The sequence below is a fragment of the Pseudorca crassidens genome, chromosome 1 (assembly GCF_039906515.1).
Source record: "Pseudorca crassidens isolate mPseCra1 chromosome 1, mPseCra1.hap1, whole genome shotgun sequence".
NCBI classification, from domain to species: Eukaryota; Metazoa; Chordata; class Mammalia; order Artiodactyla; family Delphinidae; genus Pseudorca; species Pseudorca crassidens.
In genome coordinates this window covers 23,163,660-23,189,810 of record NC_090296.1, presented here as the reverse complement: position 1 = coordinate 23,189,810, position 26,151 = coordinate 23,163,660, and the positions used below count along the sequence as shown (strand labels likewise).

Here is a 26,151-nt window from a genome sequence, read left to right as displayed (position 1 = left end):
GTGGAATCTATTTTACTGATCTTCGTTCTCTGCTCTCCTGAGGCCTCTTGACATAGTAAATTGAAGTGTGCAAATCTAATTGGCTGAGACCCTGCTTGACCCTAATATAGACTGCTAACGTTTTATCTCTGCTGAGAACTGATACCAAATTTAAGGCTTGGTAAGCCTCTTCACCTTTTGAGAAAATAGAGATTTTAATGAGCCATTAAGTCACAAAGCCCTGAAAGGGGCAAAGTGTTGCCCAAGCCTCCATCCCCTATAATCGCCCATGTTTTAAGTCATTGCTTAGGACCCTTATTTTTTAATCATACAGCAGACAAAGGAAAAGATACAAAGAGATTTGCCTACATTTTGAAGACTGCATCTTGGGAAGAATAAGTACATATGCATTACATTTTTGTTTCTGGAATTATAGAAGTTCCATTATAACTCTCAGGAATTATCCGAGGTTATGATAAGCAGGATATTGCATTTACCTTCCAGTTTAATAAAGCCTTAAAGAGTCAATCCCAGTTCACCAATTTATTCAAATTGGGACTTCTAAAAACATACTTTAGTATCTCCCAAGCTAATGAGAATTTCTGGGGAAATTTAAGAATCTCTTTTACTAATCCTTCAACTCTTCTGGAGATCCAGTGTTAGGACGCAGCATCCCACATCACCCTCACTTTCCCTTCTAAAGTAACTCAGGGACTCTTAGCTACCCCATCCCTGCTTTCTATCCACAATCTCTAAATTCCCCAAACCACAACCTAGTTTGAAAATTCAGGTTTGGACATTCTACAGTCAGGCAGAAATGACTGACAGCAAAGCCACAGAGACTACCCAGTTGGTCTGTCACTAGCCCACTTTAACCCATGGTTGCTTACTAGGGGAGGACTGCATCTACTGGGATTACTGAGCAGTTAATGTTCTATACTGTCAGCCTCTGCCAGGGCAATTTATTTGCCCATGTCAGTTTTCTGTCTTTGGTGGGTTTTCTTGCCTAGTTTATCTCCAACGATGTGACTGCCAACTCTACACTGGAATTCTTTTCCATAATGTAATACAACTATATTAATATTTATTAGACTTGTTCCAAAAGAACTAAGAAATTCGAGTTCTATTTTTTTCTTCAAAACACCACACTGCCATAGCCTACTCTATAAGTAGCTGTAATGAAGTAATGACTGAGGAAAAGATTATCTTCTCCTTACAGCTCATTTCAGATGTTTGTGCCTAAGCATTATTTAAATGACAAAAACAAAAATCAAACACCTGCCCCTCAACTCCCAAAACATTTCTAAAAAACTAAAATCTTTCAAATAGAAGATCTCAAAATATATTTTTAAAAAGCTGTCTAGGACAGAAATTAAACATAATTACAGGTCATCTGAAAAACAACAAGTCGATAGTGCCACTTAATGTCCTTCAAGGGCATAGCTTCTGAAATGTCTCCAAAAAAATTACTTTTTTAAAGAACATAAACCCAATTTAAAAAAATTAAATGAAGGATTCAGCTCATTTTAAATGAAAGTACTGATACTGAAGAAAGTGTCCAGAAACACTTTTAGATTATAGATACTACAATTAAAATGTTCCCTTTTTCCTCTTAAAATAATGAGACTGATATTCATATGTAGCCCACATAGTCAATTTCATTACTGCCACATTGTGACTTTTTTCACTTTTTCATTATATTTAGTAGCTATCCAAAGATGTAACATTTCCTTTAGCACAATCATGGTTGCCTAGTGGAAGAGAGAGGAAGAGAGGAGAGGAAGAGGGAGGGGAAAGGGGAGGCAAGGAGACGGTGAGGGAGTGGCTCCACGAGGGCAGGTCTCATGAAGGCAAGGATGTTTACTGTTTCAATGCCCAGCATGCAGCATGCCTGGTACACAGTAGGTGCAAATAAATAGTCCGCGTGTGGAATTCATATTTATGGAGGACCTGCCAGATACCAAGGTTTATACATTTCTAACCATAGTTAATCCTCTCAACAGTCTTATGAAGTCACCAATATTATTGTCCCCAATTTATATATATGAATACTGCCTCGAAATAACCTAAAGATGGCCTAGTAAAAGAGGACAATGAATAGAAAAACTCGTGTTCATAATCATCTATTTTTATCTCATTTAAAATAAAACCAAAAGCCAGATTACGTAAGTCAGAAGAAGACGAGGGGCACATGTATATTCCAGACACTCTGTTAAGTGACTGTCATAGGTAGCACTTTGAAGCTTTTCATAACGAAGCATGATACTCTTTTGGTGTGCTTTGCATTCTGGGGTTCACAAAGTGAAACGGGGGAGGAAAGCAAGAAACTGGTGAAAGGTGAGCCAGGTAGGCTGGAAATTTAAAAAATAAAAACAACAGCAACCTTACCACTAGCAGCCATCACACGTAAGGTGTCAGTCACTGAATACTTTTCAACTAAAGTGAGGAAGAATGGATTATCTTTTGTGTCTATTTAAAATGTTTCAGCTGATCTGCAGCGGATTAAAGAAGGGATTTGCTTGTTTCAACGTACCTCAAACCCATATGCAAATAGGACTGTGATACTGTGTCGCACATTTATAGTCAAAGACAATACTTTGTTTTTAAGAAGAGCAGCACAATGTAACTGCAAATGAATGTCACACACACACACACACACGCACACGCACACACACGCACGCACGCACACACACAAAGCCAGACAACGTTAAGCTCCAGTGAAGAATTTTGGTAATTACCAGCTGTATTGTAAAAATCACCCAATATGTTTGTCTCCATTGTTTGTGATTCCTCTGAAGATTGAAAACACTCTCCTCTCTGCTGCTGTCCCCACCCTCGCCATTTTATCCTTTTCTGTTCCCACCGACTCCTACCACTGTGACAAATTACTCACTTACTGACCTTTTGTTTCAATATTACATTCATGGAGGGAGGGAGAGCAGAACAGGATTCAGAGAAGGAGGGAGAGTGAAAGTAACTGTATGTGTGTGTTTGTGTGTGTGTATGTATGTGTACAGGAATGACAGAACTTGGAAGTCGCCCCCCAGTTTTTTAAACAAAAATGAACTCTAGGACAGGGATGGTGGTTGTTTTTTAATGGGTAGACCTTAAAGAGAACCAGGAATAGGTTCTGTGTAAATAAGAGACCAGCAGGGTGGTATTCATTTGTTTGTTTAGTCAACAGAAATTTAATGAGTACCTACTATGGAAAGGCATTATGCTACCTAGTGGATATTTACAAAAGTGAATGATTTGTTTCATAAATATGATAGGAAATTACAATTTTTTATTTTAAAATAAATTTTTATTTTAAAAGCTAAACCCCTTAGCTAAGTGGATTCAAGGATTAAACAAATATTTATTCAGCTTTACTGATTATTTGCCCTTTGAAATATTATTTGTTAAGCTTCATGACACTATGCTCTCTAGAATTTATTTTCTTTAGATCTTAGACTCCTTTGCAGGATTTTCATCCTTAGCCTGTTATTTAAGTGTTGGTGTTCCACAGGGTTAAGTTTTCATTTCTTTATTCTACATACTTCCCTGGGAGTTCTCATTGCTCCTATGACTTTTATTTATTTTTTAAAATTTATTTATTATTTATTTTTGACTGTGTCGGGTCTTAGTTGCGGCACTCGGGATCTTCGTTGAGGCATGCGGGCTCTTCATCGTGGTGCATGGGCTTCTCTCTAGTTGTGGTGTGCGGGCTCCAGGGCGTGTGGGCTCTGTAGTTTGCGGCACGTGGGCTCTCTCGTTGAGGCACGTGAGCTCAGTTGCCCCGTGGCATGTGGGATCTATAGTTCCCTGATCAGGGATCGAACGCCTGTCCCCTGCATCATAAGGCGGATTCTTTGCCACTGGACCACCAGGGAAGTCCCACTCCTATGACTTTTAGTATCATCTCTATGTGATACAGAGACCAGATCTGATGACACCAAATTCTGCATGTCCAGTTCAATATAGGACATTGCCACCTGGATGTTTCAAGGTGCCCAAACTCAGAATACCATAAAATTGAACTAATCAACTTCCTCTTATCTCATGACCTAGCACAGCCATCCATGAAGTTGCCCAATCAAGAAACCGAAGAGTCATTCTTAACTCCTTTCTTTATACTCCCTAACAATCTAAAAGTTCCCTAAATTTTTATATCCTAAATTATACTAAGAAACCACCCATTCCTCTTCACACACTCTGCTACCACCCAACCCAAGTCACTGTCATCTCTTGGCAACATTCTCACGAACACTTGCTTAATTGGTCTCCCTGGTTTCAATCTTGCCTGCCCCCAATGGTTTTGGACTTTATAGCCAGTTACTTGTTAAAAGTGAAAATTTGATCACATTGTTCTCTTGTTTCAAACCCTTTACTGGCTTCCCATATACTAAAGGTAAAATTCCAACTCCTTTATGAGATCCTTTAGACCTCTGTTAACCTTACAAACTCTTGTCTTGCCTCTCCTCTCTCAGGCACTATACTCCACCACACTGAAATTCTTTCAGTTCCTTAAACATGAAATTGATGCTTTTACCTCACGCATTCCCATATCCTTCGCACTGCCTAAAACTTACCTTTACTCCAAACCCACCAATGCTAACTCCTGATTATCATTTAAATACTGGCTTCCTTTGGGAAGCCAACGTGGGTTGCCACTCCACCCCTGCTCAACCTACCCACCTTCAACCCCCTGTACTTGCACCCAACCTACCTGTATCTCTACCAAAGATAGGTCCTGTTATATGTTCCCACAATGATGTATACATCCTCTCTAATATCATTTTTTAATAGTTTATTATAAACATCTATTTAAAATTCTTTTTCATTAATTCTGGTATAAAGGGCAACAAACTATCTAGCATAAGCAACTTGCCCAGTACAGTGCCTTGCACAGAACTGGTACTCAATAAATATTTGTTCAATGAGTAAATGGAGCACCTTTTATTTAAAGGAACTGGGAAGTGTTTAGAGATAAATAAACACCTCCTACCCTTAAGGAGGATAACATTAAATGTAGAATGGCTGTTATACGTAATTATATGATGATAATGAGTAAATAAAATTGACTTCAATTTGGATACATGGGGATTTGCTAACACTGTAAATTGTAATGAAATATTTAGCTCTCCCTTCTGGGATAATCTAATGCACACTAAACACTTCTGGAAGACAGTTTTACGATTTTATATTACAGATAAGAAAATAGGCACAGCAAAATTACTCAAGGTTACCTAGTGATTCATAAGCAGAGCCAAGATTTAAAACTCAAAGTGGTCAATATCCAGTACTTAGTGCTATAATTTTTTGTTTTGTTTTGTTTTTTGTTTTTGCGGTACGCGGGCCTCTCACTGCTGTGGCCTCTCCTGTTGCGGAGCACAGGCTCCGGACGCGCAGGCTCAGCGGCATGGCTTACGGGCCTCCGCGGCATGTGGGACCTTCCCGGACCGGGGCACGAACCCACGTCCCCTGCATCAGCAGACGGACTCTCAACCACTGAGCCACCAGGGAAGCCCAGTGCTATAATTTTTTAAAAACTACTTTTTCTTTTTCTCCCCAAAGTTCTATTTTGTGATTGTAAGACTTCTACCTATATACTTTAATAATCTTCTCAAAAATATCACCTGTAATATTTATAGTTGAATATGGAAACTCAGGAATGGAGGCCCTTTTCGATGGATTTTCCTCTAGTCTTTAAAATACAAGGCTTTGTGTGATGTGTCCCTGCACGCTCGTACACTCTGAGAGGTAGTAAGCTCCTTCTTTGCTCTTAACAGTGTTAGTATTGGGCACTAATTGCCACTACAAAGGGCAAACGTTGAACTCTTCTGCTCTTGGACATCAGGTTGGACACTATGTTTAAACACCCATAGTTAGCTGGCTGGTGCATTCTAGTGCACTCAATGGACGTTTCGGTAGAAAATGCTGCCAGTACTTAATAAATACTCGAGAAACAACATAGGCTATTACATTTAACAGGATTTCTGGTTCTAACATTCATACTGTGAGAGAAATAAACTAAAAAAAGGTTTATGATGCCATTTCAAAAGGCCAGATATGTACTAAGTACTCAATAAATATGTTTATTCTCATTGTGGTATTCTGGGGCCAATGGTAAACTTAATGCATAACCAAAATGCATAATAAAGCCTTAATCACCTTCTCACTATATACAATTAGTACACATATATACCTTTGCTCTTTATAACAATAAGCATTGCTGACATTAATTTCTCAGAGATAGACAGGGCAAGTATACACTTGAGATTTTTTTCCTAACCCCAGACTGAACTTTCTTAATTTTCTTTTTTTTTTTTTTTTTTTTGTGGTACGCGGGGCCTCTCACTGTTGTGGCCTCTCCCATTGCGGAGCACAGGCTCCGGACGCCTAGGCTCAGCGGCCATGGCTCACGGGCCCAGCCGCTCTGCGGCATGTGGGATCTTCCCGGATCGGGGCACAAACCCGTGTCCCCTGCATCGGCAGGCGGACTCTTAACCACTGCGCCACCAGGGAAGCCCTGAACTTTCTTTTTATACCTGAATACAACACAAGATGTTAGAAGAATTCAACCTGTACAAATTGTGGCTAACACTTGCTACTTTTATTAGGTATGCAGAACACACCCCTCTTAATCATTCTTCAGTTCAATTACACAATTTTCTCTCACCAGATACAACATCAAATAGAAGAGCCCCCAATTAAAGAACATTTCTTGCTCTTTGAGCTTTGCTTACCCCATCTTTTGTTCACCAGAAGCAAACATCTCTACCTCTAAAGCACTCAAGCCAGCTCATTATATCACTCTCCAGTCTTGCCTTGCAGCTCCAGGCCCAGGAAGAACTTTAAATGTCCAAAGTATTTACTGTTCTTAATCCCCATTGTGACGTTAAGTGAATTGGTTCTGTCATGTGAGTATAACTGATTTTGTTTCCCCTAATAAAGATAGACACTCGAGTTACCCATTTGTAAGCTAGCCCAATGTAAAAGGAAGAGAGAACTTCTGTCAGATGTTAAGTTAACATCAATTGCTCATACCATGGAAATGTCAATTAAAACTCTAGTGCAATCTTTCAAACACAATTTTCCAGTCCAAGAAATGTGTATACATCCATAGTGAACGGAGAGGCATACAAGGATAAGCTCAAAATATGTGTTAATACTGTTGGTTAGTCATTAGTAGATGGTATTCATGGAGTCAGAATACTTTTGATCTTCACTTGAAAATGTAGATTCCATGAATTCATCCTCATTCATTAGCCCTGCTTTTGGAGAAAGGACTTTGTAAAGATGTTGCTTTCATTTCCTAATGCTGCAGTTCCTACTAAGCTATACCAGGGAATAAAGGTTCCTTTCAAGAGTAGCACAGAGACTGAGTTGGCTTCCTGCTTTCAGAGATTATAAATGTTCTCAAACACTTCCAAAATGAAGCAAATTCCAACTTGGGTTTCAAAGATCTTTTTATTTATTTATTTTTTTACTCCATTTGCCTTAGTGGTCTGAATGTGACAATAATGAAGGCTAACAGAGTAAAAACAAATGTTTAAACCAAAGATACCTGCCCTATTGGAGAATTTACTTTACCTGCAGAGATTCCATTTCTTCATCTTTTCTGTGAGTCTCCTCCAGCAGATCTATAATAAGAAAGTAAAATATCCATCAAAATACAATGTCAAAATGCATTGCCTCTTACTTTCAAACTTGATTCAGTCAGTAGCTTGTATAAACCGTTGTCCGGAAAGAGAATTTGATATATTTAAGTATAAGAAGCAACATGAAAGAAATGCCCTCTGATCCCAACTGGTGACATGCGGTAGAGATCTGGATTCTGCCAAACCTAAGCTAGCTAAGAAGCCCTGGGAGGTCCTAGGTCTGGTGGCGATACCAGAAAATGAGACCAACTCAATTACAAATCCAAAATCATACCAATGTTTTAGAAATCTGGCCTAATGCTTATGTAACTCAAAAGCAACACAAAATTTTCTTTAAAAAAAAAACCTTTTTTCGTTTGAAAGAAAAAAATAGAAACAAACCATTCGCTCTTAAAATAAGCTCCCAAGCCAAGTTCCACCTCCAGAGTCAATTTTTTAACCAAATTAAAACACCCTGGAATAATGGGTGTGATTAATGGACGTAGAACACCACCTTAACTGTAAACTCATATTAATTATCATTTCACACTGAGAGGGTGGGAAGCATTGATGCTACATCTGACCAACTGTCTGGCACCATCTCAGAGAAATTAGTGGCTGGAAGAGAGTTCTGTCTAAATGCATGCGTATAACCATGGTATCTCAGTGCCCTAGACTAATTTATGAACTTGCTATAAAGGAAAATGAATTTGGCAAGCAGAATTTTCTGCCTGCAGCTATACCACCTTGCGCTATGATCTTATTAGATCTCACAAACCTAAAGAGGGCTGGGCTGAGTTAGAACTTGGATGAAAACTGGCAAGAAATACCTACAGCAGCCCACATTAACATTAGCATTTGCCTTACTCTGTGATTGATATAGCTTACCAAGAGGCTGTGCTGCATAAAAGGAAAATATAACGTACAGAAATTCAATAGGTACCCCAGAAAGGCAAATGCAAATGTTTTTAGCAAGTGCTACTAGATGGAGCGGGAAGCAGTAATATACTGGGTAACCAAGTCATGCTGGTATATGTCATAACTGGACAGGCAATATCCTGAAACTTCAGGAGACCTGGTAGATGATATAATTGATGGTGATGGCCCTTTGAGATTGCACAGCTAAGAGAAATACAGAGGAGTGGCAAGCAGTCCCCTCAAGACACAGGGTACTGGGATTAAGGATGAAAGTTCGTTTTTGCTATCTGTAGCCGGCTGATGTTGGCTCCCCAAACACCCATACTCAGAGTTATATCAAGAAAGTGACAGGAGCATGCCAATGTATTAGGGTGTATTTTTAAAGTGTTTTCTGTTGGCACATCAGGATTTTTAGCTATATGGTACAGAAAGCAACTTGGGGTGTGCTAAATTAAGTGCCCTCAATCATTCCTCTTTCTGCATCCTTACGCAATTGCATTGCGACATTGTAACTACTTCCATCAAGAGGTCACATGTATCTTGCATCTAGGCTTGCCTCCTGACTTGATTTGGTAAATAGAATACAGCAGAAGCAATTCTGTGCCAATCTGCAATAAGGGTTCCAAAAGGCCTCATGCATTTTCACTTTTCCACTTGGAACTCTTTCACCGCCATTTGAACAAGCCCAGGACAGCCTGCCAGATGACAAGAGACATATGGTCCAGTATTCTTTCCACCCCTGAAACCCTGCAGGTTGCCCCAACTGGTAGCCTGCAAATGCCCAGAAGCATGGATGACTCAGATGGGAGCCCAACTGAGACCAGTCAAACTGCCCAACTGAGCCCAGTACCGACTTCAACTCAGAGAATCATGACCTATGGAATAAATGGAATTGGGGGATGCTTTGGTACACAGCACTTGCTAACTGATAGCAACCAGCTGCTAACTGAATAGCAAGCATTCAGAATTTATTAGAAGGATGTAAGAGTAACTTATCAATACAATACATCTAGTAACAATAGATAACAGGAAAGTGGATTCAGACTCTGGAGAGAGTGACAACTGGTCTGGGGGTGTAGGGATGAAGGTAGCATGAACTAATGGGCATTTTATACTGGGTAACACTAATCTGTGCATTAGTCCACTCAAAATGAAATTCCATAAAGAGAAGAGCTAATGAGACTAGCTTACATCTTTTGCCTACTGCTTGGCCAGGGGAAAGTATGAAGCACTTTCACTGATAATCCCAAAAGGATTGGATGAAGAACAGAAAGGACTGTTTCCAAACATCAGGGTACTATTAACAAAAGGAGGAGGTATGGATATCAGACAGGCCAAAACAACAGCCAGTTTTAGTAATTCTATCTTCAGTACAACTCTTTTCAATATTTGTGAGACATAAATTACTTCAATATCTTGGCTATCGTAAATAATGCTTCAGTAAACACGGGGGTGCATATATCTTTTTGAATTTAGTGTTTTCATTTTCTTCAGATAAATACCCAGAAGGAGAATTGCTGGATCATGTGGTAGTTCTAGTTTTAATTTTTTGAGGAACCTCCAAACCATTTTCCATAATGGCTGCACCAACTTACATTCCCACCAACAGTGCACAAGTGTTCCCTTTTCTCCACATCCTCGCCAACATTTGTTTTTGTTGTCTTCTTGATAATATCCATTCTAACAAGTGTGAGGTGGTATCTCATTATGGTTTGATTTGCATTCCCTGATGATTAGTGATGTTGAGCATCTTTTTATGTGTACGTTGGCCATCTGTATGTCTCCCTTGGAAAAATGTCTATTCAGCTCCACTGCCCATTTTTTAAATCAGACTGTTTGTTTTTTTGAAATTGAGTTGTGTGAGTTCTTTATATAATTTGGATATTAACTCCTTATTGGACATATCATTTGCAAATATCTTCTCCCACACAGGGGGTTGCCTTTTTGTTTTGTTGATGGTTTCCTTTGCTGTGCAAAAGCTTTTCAGTTGGATGTAGTCCCATTTTGTTTATTTTTGCCTTTGTTGCCCTTGCCTGAGGAGACAGATCCAAAAAATATCGCTAAGACTGATGTCAAAGAGCTTACTGCCTATGTTTTCTTCTAGGAGTCTTATGGTTTCAGGTCTTATAAAGTCTTTAATCCATTTTGAGTTTATTTTTGTATATGGTGTAAGAAAGTGTCCATGAATGAATAAAGAAGATGTGGCACATATATACAATGAAATATTACTCAGCCATAAAGAACGAAATCTTGCCATTTGTAACAACACAGATGGACCTAGAGGGTATTATGTTAAGTGAAATGAGTCAGAGAGAGGAAGACAAATACTGTATTATTTCACTTCTATGTGGAATCTAAAAAACAAAACAAAACAAAACCATACCAAAAAAACCCCAAAACAAAACAGAAACAGACTCATCAATACAGAGAACAAACTGGTGGTCCCTGGGGGTAGGGGGATGGGGTTGGGTGAAATAGGTAAAGGGGATTAAGAGGCACAAAATTCCAGTTATAAAACATGCAAGTCACAGGGATGTAATGTACTGTATAGGGAATACTGTCAATAAAATTACAATAGCTTTGCCTGATGACAGATGTTTACTAGACTTATAGTGGTGATCAATTTGTAATGTATATAAATGTCAAATCACTAAGTTGTACACCTGAAAATAATACAATATTCTATGTCAATTAAACTCCAATTTTAAAAATTTAAATTAAAAAATAAGTACTTGTGAGATACAAGATCACTACTGTGTCTCTATGTGGGCGTGGCCATTTTGTTCCACTTTGGATATTAGGAGGTTCTCGGAGCTGAGCCCCCTTGTAATGAATTGCATTGCTTAATGATACAGTGGAGCTGGAATGGTGGAGAGTGGGGTCTATCAACCATTAAAGAAAACTGATCTAGTTCCTCCAGAGTCAACCTGGTATGGCAAACACCAAACCCCTTAGCTAAAACTTAACTGGATAAATAATGGGTACTGGATCTCTTATACAGCCAAACTCAACTCACACATTTGATAAAATATATATGTAAAGGAGTTCAGTCTACCCTCAGAACTTCACAGAATTACTGCAATTTAAAAATCATGTTCTCAGTTTTCTTCAAATACATAAAGGTCATGCTGCTCTTCCAAAAAGCTGATACCAATAGCGATGCTTGATTTTGAATGGCTGAACAAAAACTGCCAAGGAATTCCTATAATTGATATTTAAAATACAAAATCCCCTTCTGTTCACCCCCACTGACTCTCATCCCAGCTTATATCAAGAGTATAAGTAGACACTTGTTTTTGTTTTGGTCTCCATGTCACATCCCTCCCCTTTGAGAACTTCATGTTCTTCTTTTCCATGTGATTCCTGTGAACTTTCAGTCAAGGGGTTAACTTCTTTGGCCACAAAAGTAGGTCACGACCCAGAATGGCCAATTAGAGCACCCTACCTCCCTGCACATATAAGCTAAGCAAGGCCAGCAGTGACATGGATACCAGGAAAGAATATCTCCTTCTGAAGCTGCAAGCTTATATGAGCCTGGAGCTTTCAAGGCTCTATTTTCTACTATGTCAAAGGAACTTGTACAACAATGAAGCTGGTAAAGAAGAAAGCAGAGCCAAGAAACAGAGAGCTGGTTCAGGACAGATACACCCTTATCTGAAGTCCATGTAACTCCTGAACTTCTAACACTATTTTTTTTCTTTAGTAGCGGTAGTTGGATTGCTGTCATTTCTAAAAGTCTCTGGGGATGTGGCTGTATTGAACCTTATCTCTATGCAGAAACTTGGAGAACTTAGAGTTAGCAAGAACTTTCTATTCCACAGTGAAACATTTCATTCTGCAATAAATAGATGAAGACATGAAGCTCAAAGAAGGCAAATGGTTTGCCTGCAATTACCTAGTTAGTGCTAGAGACGCAACTAGAGCTTTGCTCTCCTGTTTTCCTACCCCATCTATCATATCATGCTCTCTTTGGTACCACTCAGTACTTATTGTACCTTTCTTCATATGGTTATTTTTTAAATGCACACGTTTGTATTCCTCTCACTTACTTTAGGAGTTCACTGATGTCAACAACCAGGGCTTTGATGTCTTTATAGCCATAGCCTCCCTAACCACTGCTTATCTACCTTTGCTACTTAACTTGGATCCCCCCAAATACCTTTCTCTGCCTACATCACTTCTCTATGCAATGGCTCACTTGTTAAGTGCATTGTTCAGTTACATGCATTTGGGGTGATTAACAAGGTCATCAACCTGTGCTGATGAAATATGGCTACCTGGCATCACTGAGGAGTGACTACTCTACTGCAGACAGACACAGGATGAGAGAACCTGTCCACAGGTGAGACCTCTGGACAGTTGACGTTACATAATGCTGTGACACCTGAGTGTGATGAGTGCAGCTGGATATAATGAGTACACTTGCTGTTTGTTCTTCCAGCATCAGAACAAACGATCGGCATGGAAAAAGCTAAAGGGCTGCTCTGCTCCCTTGCTCAGCACTGGCATGTTCATGTTTTGCTTTATTATTCTCTGGTTTGCTGTTCTATACAAACAGAATTCAACTGCCATGCAAATTGCTGTGGCTAAATGTGCTTCCATCAACATTAGTAAATGAAAGATATTTTTGGTGAAAAGGGCAACCATTCTGTGTATTTTCCTTGGACAGGCTCTAGCCAGTTTAAAAGAGCTGATACTAACTCATTATGACATATGGTTATTAGAGGAGGGAAAAAGTCCCACTTAAAAAAGCAGGACATCATGGATGAGAACTGGAGAATCCTGTTGTTTTGTTTTGTTTTGTTCCACGTTGCATTTCTCTGGCACATGCAGGGTAATACATCATGATCATGTTTTTGGCTAAGACTGTCTCCACCACTTCCTTCGCAACTAGTGGTCTGGCTATTTAAGGAGGTTTGACACTTTTTATGTTGATTCTGGTTCCTAGTAGCCAAGGAAACAGATAGGTTGTTTGTTTATTTGCTTTTAAAAGGAGAATCATGTTCAGGTGGGCATAACCAATACCCTCATCTAGCAACTTGACCCTTCACAGAAAGGTTGGCAATCATGTTTAGAAAGGAGTAGTGTTTCTTTTCTTCTCTTTTACTATAAAATATCTCATCCTTATTATAAGTCAGCCCAGCTGGTAATGAAGAGAAAGTTATAGAAACAAGGGTTTCAGACTCCGCAACATTTATAACAACAGCACCGGACACAGTAGCACTGGCAGAAGAATATGGTGAATTAGTGACTGAGGTTTAGGGAAAAGCATTTAGTCTCTGGCTCCTGTATCTTCACTTAGTAATTCAGTGCACCTTTTCAATGCTACTCTATGTGTCCTGACATTCAGTGAAAACAAGAGATAATGTAAATTCTCAAAAGAATGCAATACTTTTTAAAAAGTAAATTTGTGCCATTCCTCTTTGCGGGTGGCGGTCGCAATATAATGAAATTAACAAATTAACCAAATTAAAGAGCGCACTACAACCCTTAAAAGGTCATAAACGATGGACCTAGCATCCCACAGTTACATACTAGATACTCCAGATTTTATCTACATGCTGAAGACAATGGTTGATTTCTCTTTTCCTTTCCTGGCTCTCTAGTTATTTAGGATTACTGACATTTTGGGGACAGAAGGGACCGCTGAAATAACCTAATGCCAAGGTTTTCAGTTTTTTTAAAAAAAAGAAGTAGAATTCTGCCTTACAAGTGAAATCACACACACTTTCAAGTGTATATTATGAATAAACAATTAAGAAAGCTGCTTTGGTGGAAGCAGAAGTGAAAGGCCTGGAGGCCAGACCACTGGACTTCCCTCCTATCCTGGGGTCAACCCCTGTGGTCCCGTGGTGGGGCAATTAAGCTCCACACTGTGCTGACTGAAAACCACTGATCTAATCCCACCTTCTCACATCTTGTAGATGAGGACTGAGTTCCGAGAGATTAAAAGCCTCTGGCGACATCACATAACTAGTAGATAGAAGTATGTGAACCTGAGCCTAGGGCTTCTGAACTGGACCAGGGTCCGATACTTTGTTTCATAAAACAGTGACTACCTTCCTTTGCCTTTCAAGGTTTCTACTGAAACGACATAGTATTTCAAGCCCTACCGTGAATGCCTATACATTTTCCAATGCCTCCCCAAACTAAAAGTAAATTTTGCTAAAGCACTTGTGTAACATCAGCAATCTATGAGAAGACCTACAGTTAACAGCTGTGCACAATAAAATTCCTCACCTCTAGGAGTTAACATCAAAAGATGTGGCTTTGATGGAAAGCAAATACCTAGACACTTGAAAAAGCAGTTGTTTTTGGCAAGATGTGTTCAACATACAACATACAGAATATCTCACAACATAAAACAACAACAAAAAAATCTGTTTAAATGAATGGGTAACAGTTGAATAGTTTCTCAGCTTAATATAACATTTGCCAGTCAATGTTTTTCCTATTTTATTGTACTAGTAAACGTAAATAGGATAAATGAATAACAATATGACTCTATAGTAGACGAAATACCTCAAAAAACAATAAAATGTGTTGGTTTAAAATTAACATAAGTAAAACACTTAAAATAGTGTCTGGTACTTAGTCAGAGTTTATATATATATATATGGTTTTTTAAAAAAATTACCCTTCAGTATGCCTACTAAAATCAGAAAAATATGTGAAAAATAATCACCTGCATTTTAAAACAAATAAGCAAAAAAAGCCCTCAAGCATCCTGCTTTTAGATTCCATCCATAATTGGTAGCTACATTATTTAGAACTCTGCCATATCTACTGCCACCCACTGGTTCATATCTGGATATACCACAATGAGTTAAGAGCTTTCTCATAAGGTCTGACCACAGAAAACACACAGGTTGAAATGAAGAATAACATTCAAAAAGTATGACTATCCTCTGTGGTTTGTCTCAGACGCTGAAACAACATGCTGGTCTACAGATGGAGCCCAAATGGTCTAATAAATGAAAGGTTTAGAATCCACTGTCTGTCTTAGGTATGTGGTAAAACATCCAAATACAGGTACTCATGTTTTATTTGATGTCAGTTCATTTCTGGTGAAACTTTCCATCTTGACAACTTTACAGAGATTTAAAACATCTTCTCCACAAAACTGCTACACCACAGAAAACAACAAAGTAATCTACCCCATTCTGCCTAATTCTTGGCTCTGGCATGAAGAAACAACAAGATATAGATTGAAAGTTCCGATTCAATCAACTATTAAGATTTTTAACATTTCTATTAGCAACAAGAGCAGAAAAAGAACATATTCATTAAGAAACAAGAAACCTGTCTTAAATCAGTCTAAGGGCTATCTTGGTCAAAAGGACTGCATGTGACAATTAGCAAAATGAGCAAGAGACGTTTATGATCTATTATAAACACCACTTCAAGAATAAGTTTCATATGCTCAAACCCAGGAACAAAATCATGTTCCTTCCTACATACAATATCTCTAAATTACAATCACCTAATGGAAACTTGGACTTTGTTCAGGTTCTAAACTCATAAGGTGCAAGTGGGTATGTATTTTGGGGCCTATAGAAATTCTGGGTATTTGACTTGTTCATCTCCTGTTTACAGAAACTATAAACATTTGTGCTGGTTTCTTTTTTTTATTATTATTCTTTATTTATTTATTTATTTATTTTTTATTTTTGTGGTATGTGGGCCTCTCACTGTTGTGGCCTCTCCTGTTGCAGAGCACAGGCTCACGGGCCCAGCAGCTCCATGGCATGTGGGATCTTCCCGGACCGGGGCACGAACCCGAGTCCCCTGCATCGGCAGGCGGACTCTCAACCACTGCGCCACCAGGGAAGCCCTGTGCTGGTTTCTTGATGCACCTACTAGTAAATTAGATCTAGCTTCCTAGGCCTTTCAGACTCCTGGGTCTACCCTAAATCTATTCTAAATACAGACCAAGTTCTGAAAACCAAACATAAAGAACAAATCTTGACAGCAATGAGAGATAAATGATACCATAGTTATAGGGGGGAAATAGAATGCTAGCTAATTTCTCATTATAATCCATGGAGGTCATTACATTTTTAAATGCTGAAAAAAAGAAATGACAACTCAGAGTCCTGTATGCAGTGAAAATATCCTTCTAGAATGAAGGTGGACTCAAGACATTCTCAGGAAGAAAAATTAAGATAATTAGTTGTCAGCAGACCTACACTAAAAAAACAACTAAAGAAAAGTCTCTAAAAAGAGAAGAAATGATAAAAGAATCTTAAAATATCAGGAAGAAACAGCACAGTAATCAAATATGTGGATAAATCCAATAGATTTTCCTTCTCCTATTTAGCTTTTAAAATTATGTTCGATAGTTGAAACAAAATATGTAACATGATATGATGTGATTCTAAATGCATATAGAGGAATATGTAAGACAATTAAATTATAAATAGGAAGGACAAAAGAACATGAAGGAAGAAAGTCTTCTACAATTCAAACTGATAAAATGACAATACCAGTAGACTTTGACAGCCGTATATGCAGTGTAGTGTTTAGAACAACCACTGAAAAAGCTATACAAAGAGATGGACTCAAAAACAGAATTGAAAAATCAAAATGGAATTCTAAAAAATGCTCAAATAACCCATAGGAAGACAGAAAAAAGGCAGAGAAATAAAAAACACAGAAAACAAACAAAAATGGCAGACATTAAGTCATAACATCAATAATTATATTACATAAAAATGGTCTAAATGTACCATTTAAAAGATAGAAGTTGGCAGACTGGATTAATGACGACTCGGCTATTAATCCATGACATTGCCCATGGACCCAACTATATGCTGTCTGTAAGAAAGTCACTTCAAATATAATGATACAGGCAGGATGAAAGTAAAAAATGGAAGAAGACACACCATGTAAATATTAATGAAAAAAAGCAGGAATGATTATATTAATATAAGATAAAGTAGATTCCAGAGCAAAGAAAATGATCAGAAACAGAAAAGAACATTATATAATGATAAAAAGGGTTAATCTACCAACTGATATAACTGAAAGGAACAACAGAAAAAATTCAAAATTAGAATTGGAGACCTCAACACCCTTCTCTCAACAATTGATATTACAATCAGACGGAAGATCATCAAAGATATATATAAGCATATGCCAAGGATATATATAAGCATAAATATAACAGGGAAAACACGTGGAAACTAAACACTTCTAAATAAAGCATGGGTCAAAGAGAATGTCTCAAGGGAGATAAAAATATTATAAATTGAATAAAATGAAAACACAACATGTCAAAGATTATGGAACACAGTCAAAGCAGTGCAGAGGAGAAAATCTTAGAAATAATGCATACATTAGAAAAGAAGAAAAGTCTTGAATAAATACTATATGCTCCCACCTCAAGAACCTAAAAAATTACAAAATAAATCCCAAGCAGTGAAAGGAAAAAAATATTAAGATAACAATAGAAATCAATGAAATTGAGAATAGGAAAACAAGAGAGAAAAATCAATGAAACAAAGAGGTGCTCCTTACATAGTTCAATAGAATTGACAAACCTTTAGCAAGATTGATGAGAGAAAGAGCATGTGACATCAGTAATGAAACAGGGGATTTCACTACAGATCTTGCAGATATAAAAAGGATATTAAGGGAAGACTATGAGCAACTCTTCACATATAAATTTGACAACTCAGATGAAATGGATCACTTCCTTAAAACATATAAGGTACCATAACTTACTCAATATGAAACAACTAATTTGAATAACCTTGTAAGTATTAAGTAAATTATATTTGTAATACAAAAATTCCCAGAAAAGAAATCTCCAGGCCAGAAGGTTTCACTGGTGAATTCAACCAAATGTTTAAAAAAGAATTAGCACCTATTTTACACAATCTCTCCCAGAAAATAGAAAAAAAGGAATACTTTTTAATTCATTTTATCAAACTAGTATCATCTTGCTACAAAAAATATACAATTACAAAAAGAAATAGAAAGAAAACTGCAGCTCCCTCCTAAATACAGATGCAAATAACCCTAACAAAATATTAGAAAATAAAATTTAACAACATATAAAAAGAATTATATATCATGACCAAGTTGGGTTTATTCTAGGGATGCAAGGTTGGTTCAATATTCAAAAATCAATCAATGTAATCCATCATTTTAACAAGCTAAAGAAGAAAAAAAATCACATAATTGTATCAATTGATGCATAAAAATTATCTGACAAAATTCATCATATAGTCATGATTAAAAAAAACTTCAGAAAAAATATAGAACTTCCTCAACTTGATAGAGTGCATCTATAAAAACCTACAACTAACATATTTAATGATAAAAGATGAAATGTTTTCCCTGTAAGATCAGAAATACGGCAAGAATGTTCTGTCTCACAATTCTTATTCATCATGATATTGGAATATCTTTTCAATGCAAAAAGCAAGAAAAGGAAATGAAAGGTATATAGATTGGAAACAAAGAAATAAGTGTCCCTATTTGCAGATAACATGATTGTCTTCATAGAAAATCCCAAAGACTCTAACAACAACAAAAACCCAAACAGACAAAAACTAGCTCTTGAAATCAATAAGTGAGCTCAGCAAAGTCACAGGATACAAGATAAAAATACAAAAATTGATTATATTTCAATATACTTTGAATGAACAGGCAGAAACCAAAATTAAAAATTAAAATACCAATTTAAAAGACTCCCCTCCCAAGCGAAATACTTAAGGGTAAATTTAACAAAACATATAAAGGACTTATATGCAAAACAATGATGAGAAATACCATGTTCATGGACTGGAAGACTCACATTGTAAAGATATCAATTCTCTCCAAACTGATATAAAATTCAATAGAATTTCTATAAAAGTCCCAGCAATATTTTTTTGGTAGCTAAAGACAAGGTTATTCTAAAATCTGTATGGAAAGGTAAAGGAACTAGAGCAGCTTAAACAAATGAGCGAACTGGGTGAAATCAGTTTATTCAAGTTCTAGACTTGTTAGAGAGCTACAGTAATCAAGACTGTGTGGTCTTGATAGAAGTATATACACATAGATCAATGGAACAGATAGAGAACCTGATTATAGAAATGGAGAACAGATCAGTGGTGGCCAGAAGTTAAGGATGAAGTGGGGATAGAAGAGAAGTGGGTGTAGCTATAAAAGGCAACATGAAGGATCTTGGTGTTGATGGAAATGTTCTGTATACTGACTGTATCAATGTCACTATTTTGGTTGTTATACTATACAATAGCTTTGTAAGATATTTCTATTGGGGGAAAATGAGTAAGGGGATCTTTATGTATTATAGGATCTCTTAGTATTCTCACAACTTCATGTGAATAGAAAATTATCCTTGAAATAAAAAGTTTAATTAAAAAATTCAGAAGGGCTTTAGATAAAATGACAGAAAATGGATATTAAAAGTTAATTAACTAATTATGTTTTGAGGTCAATACCTCAACATGCCCTTTACCATCTATCCATCCTCACTGCAACTGCCCTAGTCCAGACAGCCATCTTCTCTTTTCTAGGCAACTACAATTACCCATATTTCTAGAGCAAAGTGTATGGCTGAACTCTCTACTATTACTAAAAGAAAGAAAAAAAACGTTGGACATGCTGAGGAATATAGGGTATAAGCTTTGGTGTCAGTCACTTGGATATATAATCTTATCCATCTACTCTTCTTTCCTCCAGTCTAAAATGGGGGCAAAAATGCCAACATTCTAGGACTGTTATAATGATTATAGAAGAAATATACCTAACTTTTCAATTACACTTGACCTTTGAACTACACAGGTTTGTACTGTGCAGGTCCACTTACACACAGATTTTTTTTTCAAGAAACTTGTATCAATACTACAGTACTACACAATCCATGGTTGGTTAAATCCATGGATGTGGAACTGCAGATATGGAGGGTGGAATGTAAAGTTATACACAGATTTTTGACTGTGTGGAAGGCTGGCACCCCTAACACCCACATTGCTCAAGGCTCAACTGTAATAGTAATTATCATCGTCATAATTCTTTCATCACACCTGTACAAATTATAATTATTGTTACTATTAATTATGAATATAAATTGTGTTGATGATTAGAGAGCCCCTCTTTTGCAAGAAAGAAAATAACTGGATAAAACTCCACATTGATGGGATAAAAGACATCAATATTCTCTTGAATATTGTATTCTGTTCTGAAGACTGAGACTCAACAACATTACTGCCTCCCTTTCACTATATCTTATAAACTAGAAATTAAATCTTTTCTTACTGATTTGAATTTGTGGGAGCTAACATAGTGGAATTTGTGGGAATCAATATAGTGGGAATCAATACAGTGAAATGTTGTGAAACATGCAATTGAGGTTTTACTAAATCCAAAATGGATGGATGGGGGAAATTAGTACAAAAATTTTCAGAAAAGCTATGATATCTTCAAGTTCTATACATTCCATTTCAAAAACATATCTTGAAATTCTCACCTGAATTACTACAACAGCATCCTACCTGTGTTCCCTAGCCCCAATCTCCTCTTACTCAATCTTCCCCTACACTGTTCCAAATTATGAATCTAAAACAGAGATGCCATGTCACCCTCCATTCAAAAATGTACTGAACTGTTAATAGTATTGGATTCTATTTGTGCTGCTGAAAGTGATTGGTCATGGCTTCTTGTAGCATGTAAGGTCAAGTATTCTAACAATATGCCTAAGCTCAGTAGAAAGAAGTTTCTTAAATTCAGTTTTGATGTCCTCCATGGATATGGGGTGGGGGGAATAATGAAATGTAGACATCTAGTATTTCCCGTGCTGAGACACATAAAGTCCAAACTCATTAATATGTCCTTTATAAAGGATATGTCTACAAATTTACTTCCAAGACCATTGTCTTCTCTCATCACTGCAATATCTCCTTGCATTAACTGTAATGCCCTTCCTGGACTTCACTAACTAGAAAATATCTAACCATTCTTCAAATCCCAGCTAAAACAAATATCCTCTGTTGACTTTCACCAACTATCCCATACCCACTCATATTCCTGAAGATATTGCTTTAGCTTCTGTATCCCAAAGTACTTTGTTTCTACTTTTATTATTTATTCTATTATAGTAACTGCAAAATAATTATTCTGAACTTATAACTACAATTTACTTCATTACATTTTATGTTATTCCTCTATATTTTATCTCTTCTAATTCTCCTGAAACAATTGGGGCTTCCTATTCCAAAAGTAGGTATCCTCTGGCAAAAGTCAGAAGAATCAAGTCAGACCTGAAATCAGGATAACTTGAAAATTAGGACAATAGCAAAACTCTGATAATACAGGCCAATCAGTAACGTTGAGGATCATGGCTAAGTTTTGACCAAGCCCATCCAAAGGAGGTATGGTTTACTCAGTATGATGAAAAAATATTAGAATGAGAGAGTCAGGAGACCTGGGTTCTAGCTCTTCCTCTGCTATTAGTTAGCTAATTAGATTTGTAAGAATGGTCACTTAATCTTTCTTGGCCACAGTGATCATGTCAATAAAATAATGGGGGTGGACTAGATTATTGCAAAGAGCTCTCTAGCACTGAAAGTTTAAGCAATGTACTTTAGTAGATTCCTGCATGGTCTCTAAATGTTAGCTGTTGTCTCTTAGTTGAGTGCCTCAATCTGGATGAGTAACAATTATTCAGAATCAACATGGATGACAATCATCCCCCCAAAACGTTTTAAAAACCCAAAGAGATTCTTCACTTAGTTTAAGTAATTATTCTTATTGTTAGGACCATTTATAGATAATAAGGACACATGACAAATTCATTCTCATTCACCTCTAATATATATTTGTTTTCTTTTACACCCAGGGTAAACACACTTTTAGATAATTACAAATCTTCCCTTTTGGTTCTTCAAATCCTCACAATTACAATAATTCTTCTCTATCTTCTTATTCAGAGTTCTTTTAAATTCTAACAAATAAATTAAACCAACTGTTTTATCTGGAAGTAGAAAAACTTCACAAAATGGATTTTTACACAAATGAACTATATAACACAAATATTTTCAGTTGTCATAACAGTTTATTTTCTTGTCAGTGACACGGCAAAAAAAAAAAAAAGACTGTGAAAGTCCTCAAAGGACAGCTTTCTCCCAAACCAGGCATCATACAGATCTTCTAAAGGTCAGTCAGGTATACCAAACCTAGTTCATGAATAGGGAGAATTAGGATTTTAGTGGTTTTAGTCCCTTCCCATTCATGAGAATGAAAAATGTGTGTCCCATTTAAACAAAGGGATTCAACAAATACCGAAGTAACTAGCAATAGAAAAATGAAAGTTAAACCAATACAGTTGTCAATGTAAGGTTATGGCATGAAAAGAAAAATCTTAAATGAGTGTTTTCTTAGTTGTTATGTTCAGATGGCAAATGGTTTTCATGGATAATCTCACAGGTCATTGCTTCCTTTAATTAGTGACTTTTGCTAAACATAAAAAGAGTCTCAAGTAATTTTTAATACTGATTACAACTGTCTAGCCCATTAACAAATCGCCGTATTAACACTGGCCACACTGTACTGTGTATCATTTCATTTTCATAGATTTTAATCAGCTTTTCCTTTCCCACTAGGGTTGATCATTAAACAGTAATAGAGGCATTTTGCCTCTTTTGCTTTTGGATCTGCAGCATCTTGACTGAAAAAGAGGTCCATAAAATGCAAAAACTGTGGATCCGAAATTGGATGGTGGTGGTGACTTACAGATATAGTCAAAAAGCCAGGCTCTGTGAATTCCACCAGCAACCTGGCTGAATCAATTTCATGTTGCCATAATACTTCTGGAAGAGTCTTTAAAATTCCTCTTTCCATCAGCAGCTTCTCTTATTTTCATTAGCTGGGAACAGTACATAATCATAACTGACAGGCTGGAGGGAGTTTAGGCTTATGAAACAGGGAGAGGAAAGGAAAATGTTCATTGTTCAGATTCCCTAAAATAGAGACTGCTATCTTTGTTTGGGAAACAGAATGTACTGCATTTGTAGTCTAATCCCTAGGGGTTAGGCAGATCTACCAGTTTATAACAAACCTCAAGGGTTCTACTCTCAAAAAATGTCCTCTTTCCCCCCAGTACTTTCATTTATAAATATGTGCAGAGAACAGGATAGCCTGGCTCTTGAACACCATGTTATTACATATATATGACCTCTGTTCAAATGTCACCTTGTCAGAGAGAACTTCCCTGGTCTAAGAGAAGATCTAAAACAGTACTCTCTATACTCCTGCCTTGATTTGATATTGATATATATACTATATACAAAATACGTGCACATTTTATATATACAACATTTATGAACATCAAAGGCTATGTATCTAAAGACAGACATACAGCTCACTTTCAAAATAAATGTGTACCCTAAAGAAAATAAGCATATACTAAGAAAAGATTGAAGCTGCACAATAAGTATGACCAGGGTAAACAAAGTAACACAAAATTAGAGAACGAGGAGGAAGAAGATAGAGTGAGGAACAAAAGAAAAGATACATGGGGAGGACTACTATTCCAGTAGCTTTTCCCTGCTTTTCCTAAAGTAGATTTCAGTTTTCAATTCTGTCTGCACATATGCGACCATCCTGTCACCACCTCCATCGGTTCTCTTGCTGCTCTTATCTATTGCAACTCTCTTCTTTGCAGTCTCAGCTCTAGTCCTACTTGCTTCCCTGCTCTTCTGGGAATATGCCATTAACCACTGCCACAGGGTCTTCACCAAGAACAATGAGTCTTCTGCCTAGAACAAACTTCCCATTCACTCCTTGATTGCATTTAGGTCCCTGCTCAAATATCACCATACCAGAAAGGACTTCCCTGAACTAAAAAGATATAAAAGGGTACACACATCCATTCTGTCTAACTTATGCTGCTTTTATTTTCTTCTCAGTACTTTTTGACACATGGAACATGATTTGTATATTTGTTTAACTGTTGCCTTTTCCCCTCCACGAGAAGGAAGCACCACGAAAACAGTGATTTTGTTTGTTCAGGTCACTCAAGTATCTCAAGCACCTAGAGCACTGCCAGGCACATAGTAGGTACTCAGTAAATAACTTGTTGAATAACTGAATCTAATTCTAGCTTTCCTACTAACATAAAATTGAGCTTTATTATATAGCACAGATTACATCTCATTTCACATCTTCATTTTCCTCTAACACCAACCTAATGTTGCTTAAAATACCTTAATCACTTCCCAGTGGTTTTAGAATATAATCCACATTCCCTTTATGGACTGTTCTTTGTTTAATTTTCCAGTTTTATCTTTCACCACTCATTTTCGTATTCTAAATTCTGGTCATACTAAAAGTATTTGCAGTTCTAAAATGTAGGATTCTCCCTTCAACCTCTAAATCCTACTCTATTTCTTCTGCCTGGAGTACACTATCTATTCCATTTACCCTGACTAACTCCTAGTTGTCCTTCAGAATCCAGCAAAGCTTTCCCATTTGGGGTTAGATACCCTTAGTAATTGCTCTCACAATCACTACCCTGTGCTTTGCTTTAATATGGCATTTCCACACTATTTTTAAAAATAATAATGGTCTCCTTATTTATCTGTTCCTCCTTCCCCATTTCCTGAAGACTTCAGGAACTGCAAAGGGTCTCTTTGCACTTATTCAATGCAGTACCTGGAACCCAATAAACAAGTAATGAATATTGACTAAATGAGTGTATATGATAAATTTATATTAAAAACTAAATTATTCCGGGTTTTGAGATTTGAGAGATTTCTGAATTATGACTTGAGAATACTGGTGACATATTATAATACTGCAAAGACTGTAAGATCACAAATTTCTACATGAAAGCCTTCATTTTCAAAAAAAACTACATAATCAAATATTTGTTATATGTAATTTCAAACATAAGGCTGAGATATTTTAAACTTGGTAAAGCATTTGGATAAGTAAATATTATGTAATTGGGAAGGGCTAAGCATGACTCATTTTTTTTTCCCCAAAAGTTACCTTGGTTAATATTTCAGGATTTGCCTATAAATGGAAATTCCTTCCCTGTAACTGACTTTGAACCCTTTAAAACCAAAACATTAAATCATATATCTTGGACAGCACAAATAGCATGAGTTTTGTTTAAGATGTCAATTTAAAGATTCCATTATGATAGTCCCCTCCACTGTCTGCTGGGTGAGCTTTTGGGTGTCCATTTTCCCACATGGTGATAGATTCGCACTTTGCTTCATCAGGTCTTCACTGGGCCAATAACACATTTTAGATGTAATTATGGGAACAGTCTGTGGCAGTGGAAAACCAAAGTTAACTGAACCACATGGAAATAAAACCCATGTCATTGGTGTCATTACCAGTACACTCTAACCAACAGAGTTAACCTCAATGTAAATAACAGGCAAAAATAGCACAACACTCCATCTTTTGGAGAAATCAGTCCCATTGGAAAGAATGCAATAAGAAGGAAACACCTGAACTCATATTTTTTGGACCAAAAGAGGACAAAGTTATTGATTTTTTAAGATTATATATGTACATGGGTAAAAACATTTCAAACAGTTGGAAAAAAAGTTTACAATGAAAAGTAAACTTCACCAATCTACATAAAGAGAAAAGCACCGAAGAAGGAATA

At 36.9% G+C, this 26,151-nt stretch overlaps 1 protein-coding gene across 3 annotated transcripts in view; it reads right to left on the bottom strand.

Annotated features, from left to right (window-relative positions):
- The window catches only part of CEP128 (centrosomal protein 128), a 437,869-nt gene that overhangs the window by 70,174 nt on the left and 341,544 nt on the right, over positions 1-26,151 (bottom strand). For all 3 annotated transcript variants that reach the window (XM_067728864.1, XM_067728857.1, XM_067728871.1), the window contains one exon: positions 7,555-7,604. In XM_067728864.1, coding sequence (XP_067584965.1) covers positions 7,555-7,604 — 50 coding nt within the window. The remainder of the gene's footprint in view (positions 1-7,554; positions 7,605-26,151) is intronic.